Source organism: Eulemur rufifrons, chromosome 17 (genome assembly GCF_041146395.1).
Source record: "Eulemur rufifrons isolate Redbay chromosome 17, OSU_ERuf_1, whole genome shotgun sequence".
Lineage (NCBI taxonomy): Eukaryota > Metazoa > Chordata > Mammalia > Primates > Lemuridae > Eulemur > Eulemur rufifrons.
In genome coordinates, this window is record NC_090999.1 from 53,564,617 (window position 1) to 53,583,980 (window position 19,364).

The 19,364-nt window shown below is 40.9% G+C and overlaps 1 protein-coding gene across 1 annotated transcript in view; it reads left to right on the forward strand.

Moving 5' to 3' along the window:
* Window positions 1–19,364, forward strand: part of RASGRF2 (Ras protein specific guanine nucleotide releasing factor 2) — a 216,302-nt gene that overhangs the window by 44,102 nt on the left and 152,836 nt on the right. Inside the window, exon 2 of the mRNA XM_069492794.1 lies at window positions 17,229–17,335. Coding sequence (XP_069348895.1) covers window positions 17,229–17,335 — 107 coding nt within the window. The remainder of the gene's footprint in view (window positions 1–17,228; window positions 17,336–19,364) is intronic.

Below are 19,364 nucleotides of genomic sequence, written 5' to 3' on the forward strand. Positions count from 1 at the left end.
TTTCTCTATTCACCTATCAGTGGACATTTGGTCTCCCCTTCAGAGGAGTTGCTGCCTGACTGCAGAGAATGTGGTCAACCGACAGGCTCTAGACAGCCTCTGTCAGCTCCTTCTGAGTCTGCCGCAGCGCAGAGAGCTGCCTTGTCCAAGGCTATGCCCTTGCTGAGACAGTCCACATTCAGTGACTGAGTGAGGGGGTGGGTATACAAACCCAACCATTTCAGCCTGAGGTGGGACAACTCTGAGATGCAGTTTTTACTCTTTGCCTCTATAGCATCCACCACTGTTCCAACAGCACCCCTTTCTCAGCAAACATCTATGGGTGTGTGGGGGATCCTCTACAACCAGAGGAGGGAGAAGGAAAAAGCCCAAGCTTGGGTTATGGATGGGTCAGCTCAATATGACCCTGAAAGACTAAGACAAGGGAAAATCTTCCTAATGCACAGACCATCAGGTTGTTATCCACTTTGGGAGGGGAGAGAAGTGAACTGAGGTTCAAATATATACAGACTATGGACAGTGGCAAACGGTCTGACTGCCATCAAGGGACTGGAAGGAAAAGGATTAGTTTGGAGACAACAAAGCCTGGGTAGAAGCATATGGATGGATGTGTAGGGGTGACCCCCAAATATGATGATGGCGTTTTTAAGAGACTCTGGATTCTGTTATTTTCCCCTGAAGAGTGTTCATTTATATTCTAGCAGGCACTTGACTTGACTGACTCAGTGTCCAAACTGCCTCCCCTATACATGGGGGCAGCAGCTGAAATCTTTGGATCAATTTTTTTAGTCTTCAAGAGATTGCTTTCCACTGGGCTCCTTGGAACTTGTATGTACAGGGGCCAGCCAAGGATTTGAGCAAAGTTTCTAATGCAGATTTTAGGACATCTCCTCTGTGATTTTCACCTTTTTCAGTATTTTCTCTCTTACTTTCTATTGCTCTGGCACTTCTTCATTCTGTCCTCATTTACTCCTCAAACTAGTAAACTGTGGCTTTCTGCGGGATTTGTGGCAGTGCCACACCACCTGGGCTGTGGTATGCCCTCATGTGAAAAGCTGTATAGACTTGAATCTCATGTACAGATTTCTTCTTTCAAGAATCAAATCTTCCCTTATATTTTGTTGTTTCATAGTTATATATGTCATCCCAAATGTATTTGTTTTATATACATGTTATGTTATATATATTGTGTTATATATGTTATCCCAAATATATTTATGTTGTATATGTTATCCCAAATTTATGATTGTTCTCTACTGGAGAGTTAGTTTGATAAAAGGCACTCTGCCACTTCTAGAACCAGAAACTCATTTCAAATTTTAATAGATACTATCAAATGCTTCTCCACAGGTGGTTTTACCAATGTTGTATCGTTGTTCCCATTTCCCCATATTTTAATAATGATATTGTAAAGCCGTTATCATAGTAACCTGTCTGATGGGTGGAAATGTTACTTCAATGGTTTTTTTTTTTTTTAGAGACAGCGTCTCACTCTGTCACCCAAGCTAGAGTGCAGTGGCATGATCATAGCTCACTTTAACCTTGAACTTGTGGACTCAAGGAGTCCTTCTGCTTCAGCCTCCTGAGTATCTAGGACTACAGGTGTGCCCCACCTGTATCTGCATCTTTTGTAGAGATGCTGTGTTGTCTAGGCTGGTCTTGAACTCCTGGCCTCAGGTGATCCTCGTACTTCAGCCTCCCAGAGTGCTTGGGATTATAGGTGTGAGCTACCACGCCTGGCCTATTTCAATGTTTTACTTGGCATTTTCCTAAATTCTAATGAAGTTGAGAATAGTTTTATATTTATTGGAAAGTTCTATTTTCTATTTTTTAAATTGCCTATTTATAGTTTTACCCATTTTCCTATGGGTTGCTTTTTTGCTTTTTCTTAACAGAGATAGTCTTGCTTTGGTACCTAGGGTGGAACTCCTGGGCTCAAGCGATCCTTCTGCCACAGCCTCCCAAAGTGCTGGGATTATAGGCATGAGCCTCCATGCCTAGCCATGTCTTTTTCTTATTGATTATATATGTGGATTATGATTGTCAGCCATTTACATTACAAATATCTGATAGTCTAATTTCACCTTTGCTCATGGTGTATTTTATCCCACAAAAGTTATCTTTTGTGTCTGCTTCTTTATGCTATTGCTTTTCTAGATATATATATATATATATATATATTTTTTTTTTTACAAAATTTATTTCATACTCTGTAACCAAACTCTGTTTTCCCTGTGGTGGGCAGCAATTGAAAAGTACTAATATGCTATTTTATAACTTTCTTTGAAACTTGTTTAAAATAAAGAATATTTATATGAATATTTCTGAAAATTTTCTTAGGGAGTGTGATTATTAATTTAATCACTCAGAGTGTTCCAGTTTAAATATTCCACAATTAACTTGTCCACTATTGTTGGACTTTTTTATTATTATTAATGATGCTAGGAACATTCTTGTTACCTAGTCATTGTATATATTTCCAATTATTTCATTGGTATAGATTCCTCTATGAAATGGGAATATTTTAAAGTCTGTGATACAAATTGCCAACCATTTCCACAAAGATTGTAACCACTTTTATACCAATCAGCATAATACAGTTTCCAACTCTGGATTTTATTATTTTTTAAAAGTTGAAATTTGTGTAAAATGGTCTTAATGTACAAATATGCATTTCTTTGATTATCAGTGATATTTTTCATATTTTTATGTGTTCTGTAATTGTTTTGTTTTGTGGGCATGTGAATATTCTGTTCCTTTTCCCACATTTCTATTGGGATATTTAGTTTTTCCTTATTTATTAATATTTAGAAAACCTCTTTGCATATTAAGTATATTAATTTGTCCTTTTATATTATCTAGTTTCTTCATGAGCATATGCTATTTTGGATGTATGTGATAATTTTATTATTATTTCATCATCATTATTATTAGGGCTTCCATCTTTGAGGTTTGCAATAATTATCAATACATAAATTCATTGAGTAGTTAGCACCTAAAATGTAAAAATTGAAACAATTTTTTTGTTTTTTTGGAGACACGGTCTTGCTCTGTCACCCAGGCTAGAGTGTAGTGGTGTCATCATAGCTCACTGCAGCCTCAAACTCCCAGGCTCCGGTGATCCTCCTGTCTCAGCCTCCTGAGTAGCTGGGACTACAGGTGTGCACCACGGTGCCTGCCTAATTTTTCTATTTTTTGTAGAAACGGGATCTCACTCTTGCTCAGGCTGGTCTCGAACTCCTAGCCTCTAGCGATCCTCCTGCCTCGGCCTCCCAAAGTGCTAGGATTACAGGCCTAAGCCACCTTGCCTGGCCTGAAACAATGTTTTAAACTAAAGGATTCTTTTTGTCACTTTTATAACGTAATTAACCTAATACTTCTGATTAAAACCCTTTAATGCAAGTGTTTCCTAATTTGGTAAGTATAAGTGATGATTACTGATTTAAACCAGGCACAGTGTCAGAAAAGACTTAGTCATGTCACCATAAGAGGACACTGTGACAATGATGACTAAATTCACAATTGTGCTAGGTCTGAAGCTGACCACAGTTAGATGTCTCTCTCTAAACAAGTAAATAGAGGGCTGGGTGTGGGGGAAGCCAATCATATAGATTAAATATTATCTTCAATAACATCGATTGCTATCTGGAGTGGTAATACAGGAGGAACACAAGAACTTATGTGAGAATTTAATAAAACATGGAGAGGAACCATTGCCTTTCCCTGAAAGTTGGGGATGATGACATAAGCCACCATGTATCACTCTCCATTTGCATAATTTCAGTAGGCCTGGTAATTTACAGGAGCTCAGTTTCCTTGGTTGACAAAAGTTTCTCTGTTCCAATTCTTATGAAATAGCCTTTCAATGATTCGAAGAGAAACCAAATATATCAAGTTCTTTTGGCCATTCTTAAAATGACAGGTTTTCTGACCCCTTATTGTCCTTGTCACTCTCCAATGAACATAGTTGAGTTTGATTCAGTTGTTTATAAAATTTGGAAGCCAAACTGAATGAGTTTTTCCTGTTGTGGTAGAAACTACAGCAGAAAGTAGTTCAACTCTTACTTTTGGAGCTGGATTCTAAGTTACATTCTTGTCTATTAAAATATGTTTAATAGAAGAATACATTCTAAGGCAGTTTGTGAAAGCTGATATTGCAGCATAGTATAGATTTTATGCATGCTAATGCTTAGTTTTATTCAGTTTCATATTTCCACTCTATATGTTGGCTTCTCTTGGGACAAACCATTCAGCAAACTCTTGCATGTCATTGAAGCTTCAAAATATGAACTCCTTTCTGTTTTTTTTTTATTTCAGAATATTGTGGGTGTACAAACAATTTGGTCACATAAATTGTCTTTGCACTGCCTGAGTCAAAGCTACAAGCATGCCCATCCCCCAGACAGAGCACACCGCACCCATTAGGTACAAATTTACCCATTCCCTCCTCCCCCTCCCACCTGCCCGACACCCTATGAACATTGCCTCCATATGTACACATAAGTGTTGATCGATTAGTTCCAATATAATGGTGAGTACATAGGGTATTTGTTTTTCCATTCTTGTGATACTTCACTGAGAAGAATGGGCTCCAGTGCCATCCAGGACAATACAAGAGATATTAGTTCCCCATTTCTTTTATGGCTGAATAGTACTCCATGGTATACATATACCACATTGTATTAATCCACTGATGTATTGGTGGGCTCTTGGGTTGTTTCACATCTTTGCAATTGTGAATTGTGCTGCTGTAAACATTGGACTGCAGATGTCTTTTTTATAGAATGTCTTTTTTCTTTTGGGTAAATACCCAGTACTGGGATTGCTGGATCACCTCTTTCCATAGAGGTGGCACTAGTTTGCAGTCCCACCAGCAGGGTATGAGGGTTCCCATCTCTTTGTATCCATGCCAGCATCTGTTGGTTTGGGACTTTTTGATAAAGGCCATTCTCACTGGAGTTAAACAATATCTCATTGTGGTTTTGATTTGCATTTCCCCAATGAGTAGAGATGTTGAGCATATTTTCATGTTTTTTGGCCATTAGTCTGTCTTCTTTAGAAAAGTTGTGTTCATGCAAAATATGAACTCCTTTCTAAGCCTTTTGGAGCATTAGAACTCTTTTCATCACGAGTATCAAGCAACCACCAAAAAATCCTCAAATACAAAACAACTAACAAACAACCACCACAACAAAAACAGTATGACCTCTTCTTAATTACCAAGGACCCAGTGTACTGGTTCATAATTGTCATACATCCCCTTCTTCTTTTCCCTGTGGATTAGCACATTTATCTGAGGCAAGCAGGGTAAAAAGAGAAGGAACACTGAAATTACCCCGTTCCCCCTGGTAGGGGCCCAGTGTCCTAGGTAGCCAGGAGGTGGCTGGTTCCCAGATGTGCTCTGGCAGTTCTACTCCCACAGCAATGACAAGGTGCACTTCATGCTTTTCAAGACACTTTGATGTATGTTACTGCATTTGATCCTCACCTTGGAGGTTAATAGGAAAGGTGGCCTTGTCTCCACTTGGCCTTAGAACAAAGTGAGCACAAAGAGGAACTTGACAGGGCTCACACTGTGTTCTCCAAGGTGGAATGAGAGTCCTAATGTGTCACCTTCTAGTCTTGGGCTCCCACTGCTGAACCTGTGAAGTCGGCTTGAACGGAAGCGAGTATGCCCACAGCAAGCCCTGTGAACTGAGATGCTGAAAAGGAAGGGAGCTGATAGGAAGAGGGAAAATTCTTCAGCATCTTAGATATTTGTTCTTAAGGAGACCTGGAGGAGGCAGTTGGATGATTTGACATCTGTTTTAACAATAAAGAATGAGCTTTAACATACTATATAAACCATGATATGAAAAGATGGAGTCTATAAATGAGTGGGAGAGTCAGTCTCCTTTGATTGACACAGAATTTTCTTGAAGCTACAAGTGCCCATAGGATAGAGTTGTGGTAAAGGAAAGATCCCAGTCTATAGAAACAGCTACCGAGGCACAAGAGTGAAATGCCTTCTCTCCTAGAGACCAGCAGAGCTGGATCAAGGATAGAATTTTAGACTTTTCTTCTTCAATTAATGTTCTACCAGCTAGCACAATGCTGAGCAGATGCAGTGGGCAGAGAAGCCCCTTACAAATAACATTTTAATGGCAGGAAGTATGAAAGAGTAAGACTGCGAGGAGCAGAAGGAGAGGAAATGTTATCAAGAAACGTAAGTTATTTCCCCCTTTTTTACGCCCACCTTGCTGTTATCTTAATTTGTCTTCTCTCAGTTCTCTCTCTCCCATTTGCTGTTTCATAGTGGCAGCAAATCAGATTTAGTGTGATCTGTCTGTGCCTCTAGGGCTCAAGGATGGGATATGTTTCTCTTATGCACCAGACATACCAGAAAAACATTAATTGAAGCTCCCATGAATGTTAACAATAGCTCAGTTGTCAGTTTGGATAAGTTTTGAGATATATGAAAGTTAAACTCAGAGTCAACATTTGTATAAAGTTTCATCAATATATCAAATGCTTAAAAATATATTTTATTTCCACTTTACAAGCGGTTACAGAAAGAAGAGAGGGGAAAAAACAAGCCAGTGGAGGAGGTAATGAATCATAGGAAGAATAACATGACCACATACTTTATTATTGCTTTTGAAATGCACCTGGGCTGGAGAATTCCTGTCTGTGGTTTTTATCCATCCCCACATCCCGAAACACTTGGAGTCTCTGCTCTGGCTGGGATGGATGGTCATAGTGACCCATGGGGGTGTTGGGGAAATATGCCCCGGGCTGCAGTGGGCCCCTCAATATTATTGTTCAAATTTCTAGGGAATAGGAAGGCCAGACCCCAAGGCCTGGGTGGGACGGAGCGCTCCCGAGCTGTGATGTGGTCTCAGAGGCACTGCTCTCCCGGCTGCTTTGTGACTGTGTGACTGCGATGGGACAGTGGTCCATGTGTTCATTAAGTCATGGAGCCAGGGACAATTGGAAGGCAGCCATTTCTTTATCCACCCAGAATCTGCCTTGCAGGGTGAGAAGCCTGGCAGCCCGAGAAGAGAAGACCACAGTTAAGTTCCTGTGGGGCGCTCCCATCCCCCCTGGCAGGAACCTTGACAGCTGTAGGGAAAGGGTTGGCATATTTGCAAGAAGCTAGGCTTTAGTTCTCTTTATCGAAAGCTGAGAAATGTAAAGAACATGTGTCGTGATTCAAAACCCTGCAGCACCATCCAAATAATATGTATGGGGGCAGCATATTTTATAGAAATTATATTTTTGCTATATACCTTTAAGAAAACCCCAAATGGTTTTTAATCTTAAGTTGAATATTATTGATTTGGCTAATGTAATTTACTATCTATGGGTATGTAAGCAATATGAGAAAGACCTTGGCATAGTTTTGAAAATGGAATAAATATCTTTATTGCTGATTATAAAGCCAGACACGTTTATGATAAATGATTCAAACAATTTACAAATGAAATACGTATATTTTTTGTTAGCTGTATAGCTATACATGTTTACTGTAAATGATTCAAACAATGTAGAAATGTAGAAAGGGGAGGGGCCCTGGTAATGCCATTGCTCAGAAATTGCCACTGTTAGCTGTAAATTTGTTTCAAAGTTGCAGAAGGTTAAGGACCAGAGTTGTAAGTGAACTTCTGTTCTCATGTTGGGTTACATTTGTTCTCTCTGCCAAAAAAATAAAAAATAAAAAAAAAAATAAACAGCAGCAAACACATTATCATAAAAACCAGAAAACTGAAAATGAAAATTCACATAGATGCTAGTAAGACCCTGAACCTTTATATTTCCTATATCTGTTCATTTTGTTGCCTTTCTGGCATTGTATGGTTTTTGTAGGTAAGAGGTAAGAATTTTCGGTGAACCTGTCAACAAACAGTATCTATTCTTTTTGCTCTGCTAGAGGTTTGTGAGATCATTGTGATGTTCTGGTTTTCCATGGCTTATGATAAATTTGGAGGCTTACAGGATCTTTCTTTTCCGTAGAGCAATTTACCTATAATCTCTAAAAAAAATTTGTGTATAAATTCCTTCTCTAGATGGCTACCTGGATGTGACTATGTAGTAATGAAATTGATTATCATGGATGCTGTTTGAAGCAAATTTATTAGGTTAATTGCACCTCACGTTTTTTTCTACTGGTGATCATTTATGCCCCAAATGTTAGTAAGGGCTTTCTGTGTGCCAGGCACAGTGCTAGGATCGCGGGTACAGCAGGACTGGACTGGCAGGGAAGAGATACACATTAATGGACAACTCTAAGGCAGTGGGAGGGAAGAAGGTGCCCAGGGCTATTGGAGGCCAGAGGAAGGAGTGACTTCTTTTTTGCCAGAAAGTGCCAGGGAAGGATTCTCTTAGAATCTTCATGCCACGTTTCAGTGACATGAGTCAAGAAAGTCCAGTAAGAATTTGTGGGTACAGAGTGGACTGGGGATGAAGAAAGAAACAAAGTATGTCAAGACAAAGAGGCACACTAGTAGAGAAGGGAATTGACATTTGTGAAGTGCCTACTGCGGGCCAGGCGCTGGATGTCAGCTGGTTTCAATCCTATAAGGTGTCTGTCATTGTCCTCAGTTGCCCACAAGGAAACTCAGGCTGAGAAAGGTTAAGCAACTTGCCCAAGGTCTCACAGCTTCAGTTACCACTTGGAGGCGTCAGGCATCACATGCAGATCTGACCATGCCACAGGCTTCGCTGTCACAGCTTGAGGCCAAGGAAAGAGCTTCTTGGGGGAGGATATGTCGAAGCTGCTGGTGTGTGCATGGGAAGAAACAGGCAAAAGTGAAAATATGGGGACTGGGGCGAGTTTGTGAAGGGCATTTTCAGCCTCTTTAAGATTTGCTATTAGAATTTGAGAATATGAGCGAAGGTTTTGTAAGCACACATGATAGCTCAGATTTATCTTTTAGAAAGAAAACTCTGTCCGCCTTGTTTGGGATAGAAGGATTTGAGAAAATTGGAGGCAGGGTCACAGATGTATCCTCACTACACTTAGATGTGCAAAGAAAATATTTTTCTAAATTTGATCTTTCTCCTTAAGACTCCCTGTTCCCTCTGAATAAATGGAGAAAAAAGAAGATGCATTTGGTTGAGAGTAATAAATTCAGCTTGATAGGGAGTAGTAAACTCCAGTGATGTAAAAGGTCTCTTTGGTAATTCATTCTTCCTTCTGTGCCATGCTAAGATGGTAGCTCAGTAAAAGGGGGCTTATGTGTCCTGGAGGGTATGTGAGTGTGTGAGTGTGTGTGTGTGTATCAGAGGGCGGAGGCTTTGCTGGTGGTGCTGATCGGGTTTGGACATTATTGTGGCTCTGCCTTGGGCATTGTGTTGACATCTGTTGCTGAAGCATGTGGCTGCTGTAACCTGTGGTCCATTCTCTCTGAGGTCCATTTGCTTACTTGGTCCCCTGGGGCGCTTGCTGAGGTCTCATAGTGCACTTCCCTCCACAGCCCTTCACAGCACACTTGGGGACGTCCACACCACATAGACGCTGGCGAAGGTCGCGATAACTAAACTCAGCCCCTTTCTTTACTTAACTGCTGGGACACCCGTTTTACTGATTTATGTGGCATGGTCATCACCTGTACTGTCCTGAGGTTGGAGGTGGGACATGAGGCTATGGCTATGAGGATATCCTCTAGAGCCCCCAAAGGGAAAGTGGTGCAGAAGCTCCCTGGCTTTGGCTTTGTCATCAACACTTTTAACCCCTCACCCTTCTCTGGGATCTTAGCCCAGAGTGGGGAGAAGCTGTACCATATGCGTCCCTCCCTCTTTCTGCTTTCTCTACCTACCTTGGACCTCTTCTCGTCACACTTCTCCTTGTGTTCCCAGCTCACTGGGACTCCCCCTTGGGCATCCTGTTGGCCTCCCACTTTGGGCTGTAATGGCTGCTGGGATATAGGGAGGGAGAGAGACCAGCTGTGACATAAAGCAACATAAATTGGAAAGTATTTCAAAGCTGTCATATCTGTTATCCCAGCGGTAAAGCTGGTTTCATTCGTCTAGTTGAGGGACAATAAATGCCAGAAGAGGTTCCTAGGAGGGAGCATCGGTGAAACCATTTGGGTGGGGCTGAGAAGGAGAGAGAAACTGATGGTAACTTGGGGGTTCCTAGCTGGGATAGCTGTTGAATGCCAGTGCACTTTACTTGAGAGAGAAGACAAGAGGAGAAGGAATAGTTTTGAGGGCAGGGTGTAAGAGAAAGGGCCCTGGGGGATGGGAGGGAGGGAAGGAAGGTAGCACGTGAATTCAGGTTTGGATCTGATTGCGATGCTGTCTAAAGTAGAAGCAGAGGGTCGCTGCCTGGGAAGAACCTGGCAAGAGACACGGAGTTGGGACTTGGTACTATCCAGGGAGGAAAAAAGTAGACAAACTCATTGTCATTTTAGATGTTGAATTTAAAGACATAAACAAGGACATCACTCTGTTTTAATGCTTCCTCTCACTTTCTGATGACCCAGTACTTTGTAACGTCTCCCCCAAGTTCCTGTGGTAGGACAGGTCAAAGCTGCTATTTTTGATTCCCTAGGGCACTGTAAAGCCAGGTCCGAGACAGATCCACGATGTGTGTCAGAGTGAGGCCAGACACAAAGACTTTGATGAGTGGCTACAAATAAATAATTTGCAGGCACATACGGAGGCAGTGTTTAATTTTTTGTGATTTAGCTGAATTTGTTCAACTCTTGAAAATATAACGTGTACTTCTCAGAACTCTTTCCATCATTGTTGTGTCTGAGACATGGTTTAACCTTTGGGTGTATTCTGCTAATGTAATTGCCTTGCTGTCTTTTAAAGGTGGCTTTTAATTGGGCTCCCAAGCAGCAGCTGCTGTGGAGGTGCTGGCTGGCTGCAGCCTTTACATCAGGCCAGTTCATTAAGTGTTTCCTCTCCCAGACTGGGCGTGTGGGCTTGGACGGTAGCCAGCAGTTACTGAAATGCCATCAGTTATAAGATTGCCCTTTAAGCCACTGATTTGTTATTTTATTGAGTTTTTACTCTTTTCCTCTCAAATTTAAATAGACCTTTATTGAATACAATGGTAAACTCAATACTCCCCGTACTTAGTTGTCTTTTCATAAAGTCATTTCCTTCTAGTTTATAGCATTTAGTCATTTGCCTGAACCCGAGGTTTAAGAACTAAAGACAGCTGTCACTTTGGGGGCTCGGGACTGTCGATGGGGAAGTGTGGTGGGTCATCTCACAGGCATGGCCCAGAGTCCTCAATCACTGATGACACACGCCGGTAACTTTAGAAGTCTCTTAGCTAATATTTTCCTTTTGGTAAAACTGTGCCGAAAATCCCTATCTTCAGGACTAGAGATTAATAAGATTATTGACCTGAGGTTTTTATTTTGTTTTGTTTTATTTTATTTTGTTTCAAGAACTCTCAGACTGAATGAGCAGGACGGGGGTGGAGGGAGTTGGGACGTTTCAGACCAGCTCTGTGGGGCTGGTTCTCTTCACGTCCTGGGATGAAGTCTTGGGCAGGCCCAGGGTATTTTCTGATGACTCCAAAATAATATAAAGTTCTCTGGTCACATTTTCCTCTCAGACAGTTTGGTGATTAATATGTCCAGTCTCCGATAGACTTGTTGAAAATGAAAGCCTCTCCCGTCCCTGGGTGGCGATTGCTGCAGGGAAGGGTGGGTGCCAGCTGCCCCTCCGTCCCTGGCTCTCCTCGCCAGCTTCCTGGGCGCTCTGGCTTTTCCACATTGGGACCCCTCTGGGACGTGTTTCCTCTGCGAGTGGCTGGTGGTGAAAGCTCAGCGTCTGGGGATGCTCCCCTGTGTTTGCAGGAGCCCCTCCGTTTTTAGCGACTGCCCACCAAGATGCAAGAATGCATCTCATCTGCCCGGTCTCCTGTGACCCCAGCCCCTTGGCACTGGGTGGGACCCCGGCACCCTCTTTGTGCTGCGCCTCCTCATCGCTCTGGGCTGCCCTCCTCAATGTCCTTCAGTCTGCTCTAAGACAAGCCCAGCTTGGCTTTCTCAGGTGTGGACAACTTCTGTTCCTTTTGATTTGCCCTCGCCGGGCAGACAGCTGCAGACATTAGCCTTCACACATAGCCAGGCACCAGCTTGGGAGAACACAGGAACTTCTCTGAGCAAGCTCTTGGAGCCCTTCTTACCAGCTTGAGGTCAGGAGAACACCCCTCCCCCCTCCCCAAAGTATGCCGGGGGCCAGGTAGTGGGGCGGGGGACCTAGCACACACAGTTCCCTATGAAGAAATCTTCTATATAATCTCCAAGAGTTTGGTCATTTCAAATTTAACCCTTTTATGGCCTTGAATGAGTGGAAATCAGGACCATTTTTAGCCACCTCCTTTGCAGGTGTGGCATGGTGGTTCAGTACCTCTCTTTGTCACATGGGCATTGGTTGGGTTTGTTGTCTTGAGGCCGCAGCCAAAACTGAAACACAAAGTTCCATTTCAACATTTGGTTACATTGGAAGGCCATTATATATAATATGATTCTTAGATACAAAATATGGACTGCTCCTGTCACTTGTACTTGGGGCCAGTGGAGTGGAAAGGGTCTCCAAAGGCATTTGTCACCTCAGATTAGTTAGAAATGGAGATGTTCCCCTTACACCCTCCTCCCAGCCCCCCACCCCCACTGAGCTAGTTTGCCTATTTGATAACCTGTTTGTATTTTCTTTGCAGCATTAAACAACCCACTCCCTACCCCTCCGGTCCTCCCTCCCTCATTCTCTTCTTTCCTTCCTTTACCAGTTTCAGCCATTTCACTTTCTAATTTGCAAAGAATTTTAATCATATGTTTATGAAGAATTTTATCAAATATATTTTCTGCATCAAATGAGATGATCATATTGTTTTCTCCTTTAATTCGTTAGTAGAAAATATCACATTATTAAATATTTTATATTGAGCCGTATACTTACATTTTTAGATTAACTTGATTTGGCTTAGATGTCTTTTAAAATATACATTGCTGGATTTGATTTGACAATATTTTGGTAAAAATATTTGCATCTATATTCATGAATGAGCTTGGCTTGTGATCTTTCTTTTTTGAACTGTCTTTGCCCAGTTTTGGAATCCATGATTCACAAGCTCTGTAAAATGTGTTGGAGAGCATTCCTGCTTTATCTGCTTTCTGTTTGTGTAAGGCTGGACACATCTGTTCATTGAATATTTGGTAGAACTTACGAGTAAAACCGTCTGGGCTGAAAGGGATTCTTTAATCAGCTGGTTTTAAAAACTAGGTTTTTAATTTTTTAATGGTTTTTAGTTTATTTTGGTTTTCTGTTTCTCTTAAAGTTAATTTTGGCAAGCTATAATTTTCTTGGAAAGTGCCCACATCATCTCTTTTCAAAGTTACTCACATAAATACAACTTTTTGGTGGTGTCGATCCTCTATTTTATCTTTGTTTTCTATTTTTGTTAACTTCTGTTATCATTTTCATAATTACATCTTTCATAATAATGTCCTGTATTAGTGACCTCCAAGACCATCCCTAGGTTCCATGATTTGCCAAGATGACTTACAGGACTCAAAATATAGCTGTACTCACAACTATGGTTTATTGTAGCAAAAGAATACAAAGCAAAATCAGCAAAGAGAAGAGGCGCATGGGGGACAAAGTCCAGAGAAAACTAGGTACTAGCTTCCAAGAGTCCTCTCCCCATGGAGTCACATGGGACATATTTAATTTTTCCAGCAACAAGTCATGACAACACAGATAAAGTGTTGTCCACCAAGGAAGCTCAGTAGAGACTCAGCACTCAGAGTTTTCACTGGTGGCTGTCACGTAAGCATCATCTGCCTATCCCGCACCCAAATTCCAGATACCCAGAAGGAAAGCAGGTGTTCAGCAGAAACCATAGTGTCTGCACAGTTTAGGCACAGTGAGCCATTCTTATCAGGGAATGGCGGGAACCTTCCCAGAATCCATGTTCAAAATCCAGATGTCAGCCGAGGGCTAAGCTTGCAAGCAGGCCTTTCTAAGGATAGTAGTCTCAGGCCTGCTAGGTTAACTCTTTTCTGCACACTTCCTAAACTGGATACTTTAGTTCATTAATTTTTTTCTCTTTCTTTTAAAAAATGAGCATTTAATATTATGTATTTCCTTCTTAGAACTGCTCTATTGGCATTCCACGTTTGGTATATAGTATTTTCATCATAAAAAGTAATTTTGATGTTTTTCATTATAATTTATTCTGTGACCAATGAATAATTTAGAATTGGTGTGGGTGTTGTGTGTATATATGTGTGTGTTTACTGCCAAAAGATAGAGCTTTTAACATTATGCTTTTGTAACTCATTTCTAACTGAATTCCGTGGTGGTTAGAGAACGTGGTCTGTGTGACATGGAGTCTATAAATGTTGCCTTATGGTCTTTTGTGTGTATTTAATTTTTATAAATATTGTTCATGTACTTGAGAAATATTTGTAATTAGCAATGATTATGTATAAGGTGCTATATAGTCCATAAATGAAAATGTATTATACATATCTTCTATATTCCTTGGTTTTTCTTTGTTTTGTTGGATTACTATATTATTGAGTCATGTTAAAATACAATATAATGATGCACTTTTCATTTTTTCCATTTAGTTCTGTCAGTTTTTTGCTTTCTGTATTTTAATGCTATATTACTAGGTGTGTACAAGTTTGGAACTGCTATGCTTTCTAATGAATTGAGTCTTTTGCTGATATAGTGACCCTCTTTATCACTAATTATACATTTAGATTATAGTCCAATTTTGTCTTGTGGTTATTTAGTATATCTATTCTATCATTTTATTTTTAATGTTCTCTTTTTATATTTTAAGTATACCCCCTTTAAACCACTCTTACAGTAACACAATTTTTAATTGTATTTTTGAAATAATTTTAAGCTTACTGAAAAGTTGTAAGAGCCAAAATACAGCTAAAAATTGAGTTACTGTAAAAGTAACACAACTATGGAGGCTGTAAATATTAGGAACTCTATTAATATAACTTACCATATGAATAGGCTAAGGAGAAAAATCACATGATTATATTCATGTATTAAAGATATTATTCCTTTTATTCAAACTACATATATTTTCCCTGTTTGTCCTATGTCTTTATGCATTGCTTATAGTAGTTTTGTTATGCACAAGTTTCTTATTTTTATGTAATCAAGTTGTCAGTCTTAATTTTCTGGATTTTGAGTAGGACGATTTTTCCTACCACTGAAGGTGGTAACCCTTCAGTGTCCTGGTGTTATTCGTGGGTCTTAGCTCCAACTTGGCTCCTTGCACAGACCCAAGACCCTATGTCCCAACCCCCCTTGGATGTTAGAACTCCATCTCCTAGCTGCTAGGGGCTGCAGATGTTACCCTTTGGTTCCCATGTTTTTTGCTATGGCCTTGTCTCACCTTTGTTTCTAGCACCCAGGGATTCATTTTTTTTCCCTCACTATGTTTGGCTATGTATGTTTGGCCCATTTGGAAGTTTTCCCTCAGCTTGGTCTGCTAATTTGCCCTAGATTGGTTCACAGTGGCCAGGAAATTGGAGAGGACAGGAACTAAGGAGCTAGGAAATAAAATGTGGTAGAGATGAGCATCTCTTCTGGAAGTACTATTAGTTTTTTTGGCTCTAACAGTTTGTTTTAAAGCATTTTGAAACTCTATTGGCTAGAGCAGATCTTCAGATGTCCCATCCCTGTTCAATAGAACTTACAAATTTCAGAGATTGTAGTAATCATCATGATCTGCTGGTTATATTGTTATTCACGAATGTTGGTGAAGCCCCATGCATCTTTAACTCAGACATTTATAATTTTGTCTAATTCAAAGCAGACACTAAATCAAATATACATGTGTATTTCTGTGTATTTTACATGAAAATTTTCCACATTTTAACTTGTATTATTCCAAGATTTTTTTTTTTAAACAAAACTTCTGTTTTATAATTGTGGTCCAAGAACTCTGCTTATTGTTGCAGGATTCCCCATTTCATGTCTTTGCTGCAACATGAAGTGGTTTAGTGGCCCACTGTGAGTTTGGAAGTCTGAGTTTTGGTTATATGATTACCTCTGTTCTGAAATCCTCATGAGAACCTTGAGAAATCATTTATAAATTTTTACCTTTATATTAACAATATAAAATTGACCCTTTTTTGGTGCACAGTTTCCTGAATTTAAACACATTTGGATTTGTGCAACCTCTGTAATCAGGATGCCCACCTGTTCCATCATAGCCCAAACTCTCTCATGCTATCCCTTTATAGTTACATTACACACTCCTGCCCCCAGGCCACGGAAACCACTGATCTGTTCTCTGCCACTATTTCAAGAATGTCATACAAAAGGAATCATACAGTATGTAACCTCTGGAGACCAATTTCTTTATTTAACATGATGCTTTTGAGAGGCATCCATGTTGTTGAGTTTACGAAGAGTGTGTTCCTTTTTATTGCTGAGTGGTATTCCATTGTTTGGGTGTACCACCAGCTATCCACTCTCCTACTAAAGGATATTTGGGTTGTTCCCAGTTTTTGGTGATTACGAATAAAGCTCACATGAGAGAAATTGTTTTACTCCTGATAAATTTGGTCTTTTCCCTTCTTGAGCCCAATTCCTTTTATCAAATAATAACTTAGATTATGCCTGTACCCCAAGAAATTCTGATCATGTCTTAGCCCCCAGAATGGCAATTAGGCTTCCTTTCCTATGTCAAGTATAATCCACTGTAAGTGGCCCTCTGGAATACTGTGTTGAATGGAATTGCAAGACTACCTGTGGGAAAACGTGCACAAGCAATTGGTGGCATCTGCTAAGGTTGCAAGAGAGGCAAATGACAGCAATGGGACTGCGTAATTATAGGCATTTTGTTTCTTGGAATGGAGAATAGATACAGAATAGAAAATATAATGGAATTAGCCAGTGCAGTGGTGTAGACTCTTGTGTCCCTGCAGCTCTCTATCAGAAAATATCATGTTGACTTTATCTGCATAGCCAAATTTGTTCAGTGTTCTTTTTTGTTACTTGAATAAAAAATATATTACAGTAAGGTTATGGATTCACTGTTACTGAGGGGTGTTAAGATTCAGTCTGTGGTTATCTTCTAGTTGCAAAGTCATTGCCAACTGGACCAGGAGTGATACTGCATTTTGAAATATAATTTACATACTGCTGATGAATTTCACAAATATATACCCTTTGTAGGCAAATATTATGCTGTTATGCTTGAAAACTAAAACTAAACTTTTTGTGTTTGTTTTTCTTTACAGTATTACTTTACTGTTCTTTTTGGCCATGAAGGTCAGAAACCACTGGAGCTGCGCTGTGAGGAGGAGCAGGACGGTAAAGAGTGGATGGAGGCCATTCACCAAGCCAGGTGAGGGCTCAAGCCATCCTGAGTGATCCTTGATTGTCTGGGTCTTGCATTGGGGTTGTCACTGTTGGTGGTAGTTTTGGAAGAACTTTCAATTCTAAGATGGGTTTACCCTTAGTACCTCCTCCTTAGAAATGTGTGTGATGATTAGTTAAGCTTTCTGTGGCTATATTCCAGCTAAAGATTAAAGGTAATAGATATAATAATAGTAAGTAGTAATAGTAGTAATTTGTGGATTTCTTCCTATGTGCCAGGCACTATTTTAGGTGCTTCTTAATTAAGGAATTTATTAAATATATTGACTTGTCCTCTCAACAATCTGTAACAGGGGTATTATAGTTACCTCTTCTTCTACAGATAAGGAAACCGAGGCCTGGAAAGTTAGTTTGCTTGCCTGGGGTCACACAGTTAGCAAGTGGCAGAGCTGGGATCTGGACACAGACGTGTCCACATTTGTCAACCTTGTCCTGTGCAGCCTGGTTATCAAGATGGGTGATGACAGCCTCTCTCTAGGGAAATAGAAGTGTGGTTTCACTTCCTCCTAAGAAATATCAGGAAGGTGGAAAGGCGTGCACAAGGTCTTGAATGGGAATGAGAAATCTGAAAGAGTTGCAAGGTAGACCCCTCTCTTATTTTTTTCCTATTCATTACCTACATCTGGTCCATTTTTCTTCCCATGACTGGCTCCCGTGCTCACTGCTTTTCACCTGCCCACTCCCTTAATCCAGGCTGTTGCTGCACACTTTCCTGCTCCCTTGACTTGCTCATCTCCCCATGTCTCAGGGCAAAACTCTGGCTGTGGCACGTTTTCTTTCTCTTCACCAGACAAGTCTTCCCTTCTCCTGTCTGTCCGTTCCTCTTTCTGGCGCCCCTCCCTGAGATGAACCCCCAGGAGTCAGCCCTCACTGGCCCCCTCTCCAAGTTGCTGCAGCACTTACATTCCGCACTGCCCATGGGCTACTTAGCAATTCAGGGTATTTTTTTACGTCCTTCATGTTTGAGATTTCTGCTGCCTGAGCAGGACTGATGACGCACCTTGAGAATGGGGCAGGGAATTGGGTCACAGTGGTTTCTGCACGATGCACATTGCTGATTATGTAGTGGGTGAGCAGGAACTATTTCCAGTTTAATTATAATAAGAATGAGGTGTTTGTTCTGAGTTTAGGCTGTTCTTTGAACCCTTGAAACTTTTTCTCCCAGAGCCTCCCCTCCTCTCTCCTCTCCCCTCCGCTCTCTCTTCAGCTACTTTCGGTTGCCACCTTCTCTGACAGGCAGTGTGCTCAGTGCATTAAAACATACTTATCTTTTTTTATTCTTCACAACAATCCAGTAGGGTGTTATTAACCCCATTTTACAGATGAGAAAGCAAAAATTCATGATGGCTAAACAGCTTGGCCAACTTGTAGCACAGAGCTGTGAAGCTGCAGAGCTGGGATTCAAACCCAGGTCAGTCGGACCCCAGAACCTTTAACCAGTGTTCCCTATTATACTTCTCTTTGTTATTTTCTCTCTTTCTCTTCAGTCTTTTCTTGTATTTCTTTTTCTCTTCCTCTATTCCAAGATGAAAGTGGATTAATGGGAGGTCAGGGTCCAGAGGAGAAGAGGTTATCTGCAAAATATTTCCGTTTCTTTTCTTTCTCTGGGAGGCATGGCGCTGGCGACCAAATGCTGTTCTCCCCGCGCTGGCCGCAGCCTGCTGCACACATAATGGTCTGCGCACGTCGTTAGGCCGCCTTTGCTCTGGGTACTGCCTGTCGGAGGGTTTTGCTTCACACTTAGGGCTGATGCAGAATGACTTGCTGTAGGAAGAAAGTCAGGTCTTCAAAGGTGAAAGAAGCATCAAGCTGGCAAGGTAGAGCCCTTAGGTCATCTCCAGACACAATCTTTGTAGCCACTTCTATTCCTTTATACCTGGGAGTTGAAATGAAGTACATCATTTAAAACATGCCTGTTACATACAGAGTGGAATAATAGACATTGGAGACTCGAAAAGGTGGGAGGGGGCTGAGGGATGAAAAATTACTTATTGGGT